The sequence below is a fragment of the Bubalus kerabau genome, chromosome X, assembly GCF_029407905.1.
Source record: "Bubalus kerabau isolate K-KA32 ecotype Philippines breed swamp buffalo chromosome X, PCC_UOA_SB_1v2, whole genome shotgun sequence".
Classification (NCBI taxonomy): Eukaryota; Metazoa; Chordata; class Mammalia; order Artiodactyla; family Bovidae; genus Bubalus; species Bubalus kerabau.
In genome coordinates this window covers 59,019,183-59,029,991 of record NC_073647.1, presented here as the reverse complement: position 1 = coordinate 59,029,991, position 10,809 = coordinate 59,019,183, and the positions used below count along the sequence as shown (strand labels likewise).

The 10,809-nt window shown below is 41.5% G+C and overlaps 1 protein-coding gene across 1 annotated transcript; it reads left to right on the top strand.

The window, feature by feature from the left end:
• The first annotated feature begins 347 nt into the window (after window positions 1–347).
• LOC129639332 (E3 ubiquitin-protein ligase SIAH1-like) lies at window positions 348–1,601 on the top strand. Its single transcript, XM_055564423.1, has one exon. It carries the CDS (start codon window positions 516–518, stop codon window positions 1,392–1,394), a length of 879 nt encoding a protein of 292 aa, XP_055420398.1. The 5' UTR covers window positions 348–515; the 3' UTR covers window positions 1,395–1,601.
• Window positions 1,602–10,809: the final 9,208 nt, after the last annotated feature.

The window sequence follows — 10,809 nt, the reverse complement described above, 5'->3', positions numbered from 1 at the left end:
ACCTTTATACATGAAAAGTAGCTAAGTACTAATTTAATCTTTTAAACTCTGGATTATTCCTATTGCAGTTCTAATTTCATACTTTTTCCATGTCACCAGATTGTAGGTGAGCTCCCAAAATAGTTACTAGGACTAAAACTTATGACCCACCATGCAAAATAGCTCTGGGCAAGGAATGCTGAGACTGTAACAATGACCTATTCCTTTAAAAAGATTCTTGTTGGCCCCCTGCGGGCCACAGGCGCGCGGGGCCGAGCCTCCCCGCGGTGGCCGCCATAGTGTGAGATATTTAGCGGGAGCGCGCGCGAGTTTGAGAACGCGCGGAACGCCGGCGGCGGACAGTGGGGATCCGCGGCGACCGTTGCTGGGCGCACTCTCTAATGGCGGCGGCGAGCCAGAGTGTCCCGTCGGTACTGGCATGAGGCAGAGGCAGTGGCAGTGGCTGTGCCCGCGGTGGCGGGCGTTGGTGGCGGCGACGACGACGACGACGACGGAGCGTGTTTGAGCAAGGTCCGATGGCCGAGGCGCGCTCTTCCCCCACAGAAATGAGTCGTCAAACCGAAAGAGCGTCACCTACTGGAAACTCAGACGGTGCGGCCTCCTCGGCGCCTGTCTTGACTGACACCACTGTGTCCAACAGTGACTTGGCGAGTCTTTTTGAGTGTCCGGTCTGCTTTGACTATGTGTTACCTCCAATTATACAGTGTCAGAGTGGCCATCTTGTTTGTGGCAACTGTCGCCCAAAGCTCACAAGTTGTCCAACTTGCCGGGGCCCGCTGACATCCATTCGCAACTTGGCTATGGAGAAACTGGCCAATTCAGTACGTTTTCCTTGTAAATACGCCTCTTCTGGATGTGAAGTAACTATGCCACCCACAGAAAAAGCAGACCATGAAGAACACTGTGAGTTTAGGCCCTGTCGTTGTCCTTGCCCTGGTATTTCCTGTGGGTGGCAAGGCTCCATGGATGCGGTAGTGCCGCATCTGATGCAGCACTATAATAACTCCATTATAACCCTGCAGGGAGAAGTTGTAGTTTTCCTTGCAGTCAACATTAATCTGGCTGGTGCCCTTGACTGGGTGATGATACAGTCCTGTTTTGGGTTTAACTTCATACTATTCTTGGAGAAACTGGAAAGCTACGATGGTCACCAGAAATTCTTTGCCGTTGTCCAGCTGATAGGAACACGCGAACAAGCTGAACGTTTTACTTATCGACTTGAGCTAAATGGTAATAGGCGGCGATTGATTTGGGAAGCCACGCCTCTATCTATTCGTGAGGGAATTGCAACAGCCTTTATGAACAGTGACTGCCTAGTCTTCGACCCTGGAGTTGCGGAACGTTTCGCAGAAGATGGCAATTTAAGCATCAATGTAACTATTTCCATGTGTTGAAATGCTGATCAAACATTTTGTGACTTGTGTTTAAAACCAGTACATTCAATTTCACAGAGAATAAGGCACCTGTCTTCCTACCAACCAGAAACTTTTGGTAGGTTGAAGCTAGAGACTTTAAGATAAAACGAAAGGGTGTTAAATACAGGAAATAGTTGCATGTAATAACACTAATATATTTAAAATATGTCAACAGTAAACCACTGAAAAAATATATGTATGTTTACACCCGAGATGGGCATCTTTTGAATTTAAAAAAGGAAGCTTTGAAAACTAATTCTGAATTTTTGTTTACAGTAGATTGAGTGTACTGTTGAGTGTACCTTTTTGTGTGCCTGCGCTGTGTGTGTGTGCACGCGCATACTTGGATTTCTTCTCCTATAACTGACAAGCCATATTGAGGGGTCTTGGACCACTGCATTTCCCCTCTGTGAGTCAATACATAATGCACTTGTGTGTGTATGTTTGAGTGTGTGTTTCTGTATTTGCTAATTTTTAATCCTAGTTTTTTTTCCTAGTTTTTAATTAAATAAATTTGACTTTCTTTTCTGTAAAAGAAACTAAAAAGATTCTTATTTATTTGATGTCACCACAAAGAGTTTTTCAGGGATTTGGAAATGAGAGCATTTTGTATTTGGTGTAGAGCAAAAAAAGCTGTTCACGTAAGGGGCTTTCCTAATAGCTCCATTGGTAAAGAATCTGGCTGCAATGCAGGAGAGCCTGGTTCGATTGCTGGGTGGGGGAAAGATCCGCTGGAGAAGGGATAGGCTACCCACTCCAGTATTCTTGGGCTTCCCTTGGGGCTCAGCAGCTAAAGAATTGCCTGCAGTGTGGGAGATTTGGGTTCGATCCTGGGGTTGGGAAGAATCCCTGGAGAAGGGAAAGTCTACCCACTCCAGTATTCTGGCCTGGAGAATTCCATGGATTGAATAGTCCATGTGGTCTCACAGATTGGGAAAAGAGACAGACTACCCACTCCAGTATTCTTGGGCTTCCCTTGTGGCTCAGCTGGTAAATAATTGGCTTGCAATGTGGGAGATCTGGGTTTGATATCTGGGTTGGGAAGATACCTGGAGAAGGAACGGCTACCCACTCCAGTATTCTGGCCTGGACAAGTCCATGGAATGTATAGTCAATGTGGTCACAAAGAGTGGGATAAGGGATAGGCTACCCACTCCAGTATTCTTGGGCTTCCCTTGGGGCTTAGCTAGTAAAGAATCCACCTGCAATGTGGGAGATCTGGGTTTGAACGGGTACCCATTGCAGTATTCTGGCCTGGAGAATTCCATGCACTGTATGGTCCTTGTGGTCAGAAAGAGTGGGAGGAACGATAGGCTACCCACTCCAGTATTCTTGGGCTTCCCTTGTGGCTCAGCTGGTAAAGAATCTGCCTGCAATGTGGGAAGTTTGGGTTTGAGCCCGTGTTGGGAAGATGCCCTGCAGAAGGGAAAGGCTTACCCACTCCAGTATTCTGGCCTGGAGAATTACAAGGACTGTAGATCGCCTGGAGAAGGGAATGGGTACCCACTGCAGTATTCTAGCCTGGAGAATTCCATGGACTTAGAGTCCATGTGGTCGAAAGAGTGGGAGAAGGGATAGGCTACCCATTCCAGTATAATTGGGCTTCCCTTGTGGCTCAGCTGGTAAAGAATCTGCTTGCAATGTGGGAGATCTGGGTTGGATTCCTGGATTGGGAAGATCCCATGGAGAAGGCAAAGGATATGCACTCCAGTATTCTGGCCAGGAGAATTCTATGGACTGTAGATCTCCTGGAAAAGGAATTGGCTACTCACTCCAGTATTCTGTCCAAGTGAATTTCATGGACTGTATAGTCCATGGGGTTGCAAAGAGTGAGAGAAGGGATAGGCTATCCACTCCAGCATTCGTAGACTTCCCTTGTGGCTCAGCTGGTAAAGGATCTGCCTGCAATGTGGGAGATCTGGGTTCAATCCCTGGGTTGGGAAGATCCCCTGGAGAAGGGAAAGGATACCAACTCCAGTATTCTTGCCTGGAGAATTCCATGGACTTTATAGTCCATGTGGTCACACAGATTGGGAGAAGGGATAGACTACCCACTCCAGTATTCTCGGGCTTCCTTTGTGGCTCAGCTGGTAAAGAATCCACCTGCAATGTGGGTGACCTAGGTTCGATCCCTGGGTTGGGAAGATCCCCAGGAGAAGGGAAAGGCTACTCATTCCAGTATTCTGGCCTGGAGAATTCCATGGATTGTGTACTCCATGTGATCACAAAGAGTGAGAGAATGAAGAGACTACCCACTCCAATATTTTCGGGCTTTCCCTGTGGCTTAGCTGGTAAAGAATCTGCCTGGAATGTGGGAGATCTGGGTTCAATCCCTGGGTTGGGAAGATTCCCAGGAGAAGGGAAAGGCTACCCACTCCAGTATTCTGGCCTGGAGAATTCCATGGATTTTAGATACACTGGAGAAGGGAAAGGCTACCCACTCCAGTATTCTGGCCTGGTGAATTCCATGGACTGTATCGTCCATGTGGTCACAAATTGTGGGAGAAGGGATTGGATACCTACTTCTCTATTCTTGGGCTTTCTTTGTGGCTCAGCTGGTAAAGAATCAGGCTGCAAAGTGGGAGATCTCAGTTTGATCCCTGGTTGGGAAGATCCCCTGGAGAATGGAAAGGCTATGCACTCTAGGATTCTGGCCTGCAGAATTCCACAGACTGTAGATCCCCTGGAGAAGGGAACAACTACCCACTCCAATATTCTGGCCTGGAGAATCACAAGAGTCAGACAGTCCTGAGCAACTTTCACTTTCACTTTCTTTCATTGCAGATTAGCTAAAATGCCATGGAAATTTTGTTTCAAAACTCAGACTTGGAATTTGAGTTCATCAATAGACTAAATACATTTTCATGAGAATCTTGGTATTGTACGTCTCTTCCTTCTACCTTAAACATTTCATTACATTTTTCACAAATATCTCTTAACAGGTTGTGATGAGATATTTCTCTTCCAGGACTGATTAAAAGATATTCATTTGGATTTGTAACCAAATGTCTATGAGAAAAACAAGTCGGACTATGACTCCTACAGGTAATGCAGGAATATTAATACCACTGAATTGTATAACTTTCTATCAATTTCACCTTTCCAATTACCTTGCTAAAAGTGAAAAAGAAAGGTAAAAGCTAGTAATCTGATCTGAAGCTACCAAGTGTTGAAACAGGCAGGTTATTGAAAGGTATTGAGAGAGCGTGTGGGTGTGTCATCGTTTTTAACTCTGAACAAGTTCAAAGTTGTTAGTGAGTTGTTAGCTTTTCTAAAATTAGTACCTAAACTCTATAATAAAGATTTGATAAACAACAAGTTCTTACTGTATAGCACAGTGAACTATATTTAATATCCTGTGATAAACCATAAAGTAAAAGAATATGACAAAATATAACTGAATCACTTTGCTGTGCAGCAGAAATTAACACAACATTGTGAATCAACTATACTCCAGTAATTTTTTTTAAGAGTAAGATTTCTTAGTTTACTGCATCTACCTAAGGAAACGAGGATCTACTCTTCTCCATAATATAGATCAAATTTACTTAATGGTCTTCTGGGCTAGCTCTATGCCTTACATTGTTAAGGATGTCAAACATTTAACAACCTTGTCATGTTAATTATTAATTTTGCAAGCCTTACTTTTAGAAATAATGTTTTATTTGTTTTAGCCCTTTTAGGAGTTCTGTAGTATAGTCTCTAAAAAATTAAATGAAAAAAATTGATAATTATATACAAATAAAGATGTGTATATTAAATTTTGATGTTTTTGAAACTATTGCTATATTAAAAAATGAGTTGAACATTTAAGCCATAAATTGTCTTAGGAATATATGTGTTCAACAATATCAACTGCATTTAACAAGTTAAAGCAATAATAATGAATACATGAACAAAGCTAGAATACTGGACAAACTATCTTTAATGCAAAAATAGTCAGAGAAGAATCATCTATGATATTCAATATGCAATTTAAATAGCTAACCTCTAGGGGGAACAGAGAAGGCAATGGCACCGCACTCCAGTACTCTCGCCTGGAAAATCCTGTGGACAGAAGAGCCTGGTGCGCTGCAGTCCATAGGGTCGCTAAGAGTCGGACACGACTGAGCAACTTCACTTTCACTTTTCACTTTCCTGCATTGGATAAGGAAATGGCAACCCACTCTAGTGTTCTTGCCTGGAGAATCCCAGGGACGGGGGAACCTGGTGGGCTGCCATCTATGGGGTCGCACACAGTCGGACACAACTGAAACGACTTAGCAGCAGCAGCAGCATACATATACATACATAAGTTTGAGGAAGGGAAGACATGAATGGTTGCAGTCTATGGGTCACCATAGAAACATCATCTTTCTTCCACATTGCCCATAACCTACATCAATGTGTTTCACCACTCCCTGCTCTTACTGCCTTCATTTCCCACTCCCCCATTCCCTACACATATGGTCTGCTCCAGATGTCTTCATTCTGGGGAACAAAAACACAGCTTCTTTTCTCAAAAAAGGTTGTCATCCTAAAAAAGTCTTCCTGTGAGAGGCCTTCTGTGCCAGTCTACTGCTGAGATCAATTCCCCATAGTTCCAGATTGATTCTTTCAAATCTCCATCAGAAGCAAGGAGAAAGAAAAAAAGAAACTGTGATAACTCTACATTCACTGATGTAATCTCTCCAAACTTAAGAAATTTGCTCACACATGGTCTCATTAATGGTAATATATTTAATCTCAGTTTTATTTATTTACTTTACAATATTGTATTGGTTTTGCCATACATTGACACGAATCTGCCAGGGGTGTACATGTGTTCCCCATCCTGAACCCCCCTCCCACGTCCCTCCCCATTCCATCCCTCTAGGTCATCCCAGTGCACCAGCTCCGAGCACCCTGTAATTTATCTTGCATCTGCAGATGGGAACTTTCCTCTTCAGTAATGTTCATCCTTAACAGCATCCTGGAACACACTTATCTTTGCCAAAAAGCATCTGGAAGAAAGAATGTTATCTTTTACAAACCATTCTCAGCTAGAAAGACTACAAGGTAGATAACAAAAATAATTTTATTATAGATAAAATGAAATCCTGTTTCATTTTCCCTCGCTCATACTGGCCTCCCTGCTATCATTCTCATCTGGAGGCTCACTTCTACCTCAGGGCCTTTTCATTACCATTCACCTTGCCTCAGAAAGTCTTCCCCCACAAATTTCTCTTCCTTATCTCTTCTCTAGTCCTGTCAACTTATTAGAGGAGCTTTCCCTGTTTTCCTGTTTAAAACTGCAGACCTCTCTCCCCTGTCCCAACTCTCATTTCTTGCTTTTGTGGTGCTTTAGTCACTAAGTCATGTCCAATTCTTGAGACCCATGGACCATAGCCTGTCAGGCTCCTCTGTCCATGGATTTCCTAGGCAAGAGTACTGGAGTGGGTAGCCATTCCCTTCTCCAGGTGATCTTCCTGACCTATGGATCAAACCCAAGTCTCTTGTATTGTCTCCTGCACTGCAGTCAGATTCTCTACCACTGTGTCACCTAGGAAGTCCTACTCTGCTTCTCTCTCTCTTTATAACACTTATCATTATATATTTTGTATGATTTTCTTTTTCTGATATCACTTGAATGTAAGCTCCATGAAGGTAAGGAACTTGATCTGTTTTATTCATTGCTACATCCTCAGTACTTACAAGTTCAGCCAGTCAGTAATGTCCAACTCTTTGCAACCTCATGGACTGCAACACGCCAGGCTTCCATGGCCATCACAAACACCTGGAGCTTGCTCAAACTCATGTCCATCGAGTCAGTGATGCCATCCAACCATCTCATCCTCTGTTGTTCCCTTCTCCTCCAGCCTTCAATCTTACCCAGCATCAGGGTCTTTTCAATGAGCCAGTACTTCACATCAGCTGGCCTAAGTATTGGAGCTTCAGCATCAATATTAGTCTTTCCGATGAATATTTAGGACTGATTTACTTTAGGATTGACTGGTTTGATCTCCTTGCAGTTCAAGGGACTCTCAAGAGTCTTCACCAACACCACAGAACAAAAGCATCACTTCTTCAGTGCTCAGCCTTCTTTAGAATCCAACTCTCACATCCATAAATGACTACTGGGAAAACCATAGCTTTGACTAGACAGATATTTGTCAGCAAAGTAATGTCTCTGCTTTTTAATATGCTGTCTAGGTCAGTCGTAGCTTTTCTTCCAAGGAGCAAACATCTTTTAATTTCATGGTTGCAATCACCATCTACAGTGATTTTGGAGCCCAAGAAAATAAAGTCTCTCACTGTTTTTATTGTTTCCCCATCTATTTGCCATGAAGTGATGGGACTGGATGCCATGGTCTTCTCTTTCTGAATTTTGAGTTTTAAGCCAGCTTTTTCACTCTCCTCTTTCACCTTCATCAAGAGGCTCTTTACTTCTTCTTCACTTTCTGCCATATGTCATCTGCATATCTGAGGTTATTGATATTTCTCCCAGCAATCTTGATTCCAGCTTGTGCTTTATTCAGCTTGGAATGACACATGATGTACTCTGTACATAAGTCAAATAAGCAGTGTGGCAATATACAGGCTTGACATACTCCTTTCCCAATTTGTAACCAGTCCATTGTTCCATGTTTGGTTCTACCTGTTGCTTCTTGACCTACATACAGATTTCTCAGGAAACAGGTAAGGTTCTGGTATTCCCATCTCTTTAAGAATTTTCCACAGATTTTGTGATCCACACAGTCAAAGTCTTTCATGTAGCCTATGATGCAAAATTAGATGTTTTTTTCTGGAATTATTTTGCTTTTTGTATGATCCAAGGGATGTTGGCAATTTGATATCTGGCTGCTCTGTCTTTTCTAAATCCAGCTTGAACATCTGGAAGTTCTGGGTTCACGTACTGATAAAGCCTAGCGTGGAGAATTTTGATCATTACTTTGCTAGCACATGAGATGAATGCAATTGTGCAGTAGTTTGAACATTCTTTGGCATTGCTTTTCTTTGGGATTAGAATGAAAACTGACCTTTTCCAGTCCCGTGGGCACTGCTGAGGTTTCCAACCTGCTGGCATATTGAGTGCAGCACTTTCATAGCATCATATTTTAGGATTTGAAATAACTCAGCTGAAATCCCATCACCTCCATTAGCTTTGTTCACAGTGATGTTTCTTAAGGTCCACTTGACTTTGCCCTCCACGATATCTGGCTCTAGGTCAGAAATCACACCATTGTGGTTATCTGGGTCATCAAGATCTTTTTTGGTATATTTCCTTTGTGTGTTCTTTCCACCTCTTAATATCTTTTGCTCTGTTAGCTTCGTGTCGTTTCTGTCCTTTATTGTGCCCATCTTTGCATGAAATGTTCCCTTGATACCTCCAATTTTGTTGAAGAGATCACCATATGGTCATCACATGGACATCACCAGATGATCAATATCAAAATTAGATTGATTATATTCTTTGAGCCAAAGATGGAGAAGCTCTATTTGCTTGTCAGCAAAAACAAGACTGGGAGCTGACTGTGGCTCAGATCATGAACTCCTTATTGCTAAATTCAGGCTTAAATTGAAGAAAGTAGAGAAAGCCACTAGGCCATTCAGATATGACCTAAATCAAACCCCTTTCAATTATACAGTAGAAGTGAGAAACAGATTCAAGGGACTAGATCTGATAGACAGAGTGCCTGAAGAACTATGGACAGAGGCTCATAATGTTGTACAGGAGGTGTTAATCAAAAACATCCTCAAGAAAAAGAAATGCAAAAAAGGAAAATGGTTTTCTGAGGAGGCTTTACAAATAGCTGAGGAAAGAATAGAAGTGAATGGCATAGGAATAAAGGAAAGATATATCCATCTGAATGCAGAACTTTAAAAAACAGCAAGGAGAGATAAGAAAGCTTTCCTAAGATCAACTAAACAGAAAATTAACAAGGAAACACAAACTTTAAATGATACAATAGACCAGTTATACCTAATTGATATCTATAGGACGTTTCACCCCAAAACAATGAATTTCACCTTTTTCTCAAGTGCACACAGAACCTTCTCCAGGATAGATCACATCCTGGGCCATAAATCTAGCCTTGGTAAATTCAAAAAAATAGAAATCATTCCAAGCTTCTTTTCTGACCACAATGCAGTAAGATTAGATGCTAATTACAGGAGAAAAACTATTAAACATTCCAACATATGGAGGCTGAACAACACACTGCTGAATAACCAACAAATCACAGAAGAAATCAAAAAAGAAATCAAAATATGCATATAAATGAATGAAAATGAAAACACAACAACCCAAAACATGTGGGGCACTGTAAAAGCAGTGCTAAGGGGAAAGTTCATAGCAATACAGGCATACCGCAAGAAACAAGAAAAAAATCAAATAAATAACCTAACTCTACACCTAAAGCAACTAGAAAAGGAAGAAATGAAGAACCCCAGGGTTAGTAGAGGGAAAAAAATCTTAAAAATTAGGGCAGAAATAAATGCAAAGGAAACAAAAGGGACCATAGCAAAAATCAACAAAGCCAAAAGCTGGTTCTTTGAAAGGATAAATAAAATTGACAAGCCATTAGCCAAACTCATCAAGAAACAAAGAGAGAAAAATCAAATCAATAAAATTAGAAACAAAAATGGAGAGATCACAGCAGACAACACAGAAATACAAAGGATCATAAGAGACTACTATCAACAATTATATGCCAATAAAATGGACAACGTGGAAGAAATGGAAAAATTCTTAGAAAGGTACAACTTTCCAAAACTGAAGCAGAAAGAAATAGAAAATCTTAACAGACCCATCACAATCATGGAAATTGAAACTGTAATCAGAAATCTTCCAGCAAACAAAAGCCCAGGTCCAGACAGCTTCACAGCTGAATTCTACCAAAAATTTAGAGAATAGCTAACACCTATTCTACTCAAACTCTTCCAGAAAATTGCAGAGGAAGGTAAACTTCCAAACTCATTCTATGAGGCCACCATCACCCTAATACCAAAACCTGACAAAGATCCCACAAAAAAAGAAAACTACAGGCCAATATCACTGATGAACGTAGTTGCAAAAATCCTTAACAAAATTCTAGCAATCAGAATCCAACAACACATTAAAAGATCATACACCATGACCAAGTGGGCTTTATCCCAGGGATGCAAGGATTCTCCAATATCTGCAAATCAATCAATGTAATACATCACATTAACAAATTGAAAAATAAAAGCCATATGATTATCTCAATAGATTCAGAGAAAGCCTTTGACAAAATTCAACATCCATTTGTTATAAAAACTCTCCAGAAAGCAGGAATAGAAGGAACATACCTCAACAAAATAAAAGCTATATATGACAAACCCACAGAAAACATTATCCTCAATGGTGAAAAAGTGAAAGCATTTCCTCTAAAGTCAGGAACAAGACAAGAGT

Excerpts from the sequence above, each read along its gene's own strand:
- LOC129639332 (XM_055564423.1), top strand. The coding sequence starts at position 516 with ATGGCCGAGGCGCGCTCTTCCCCCACAGAAATGAGTCGTCAAACCGAA.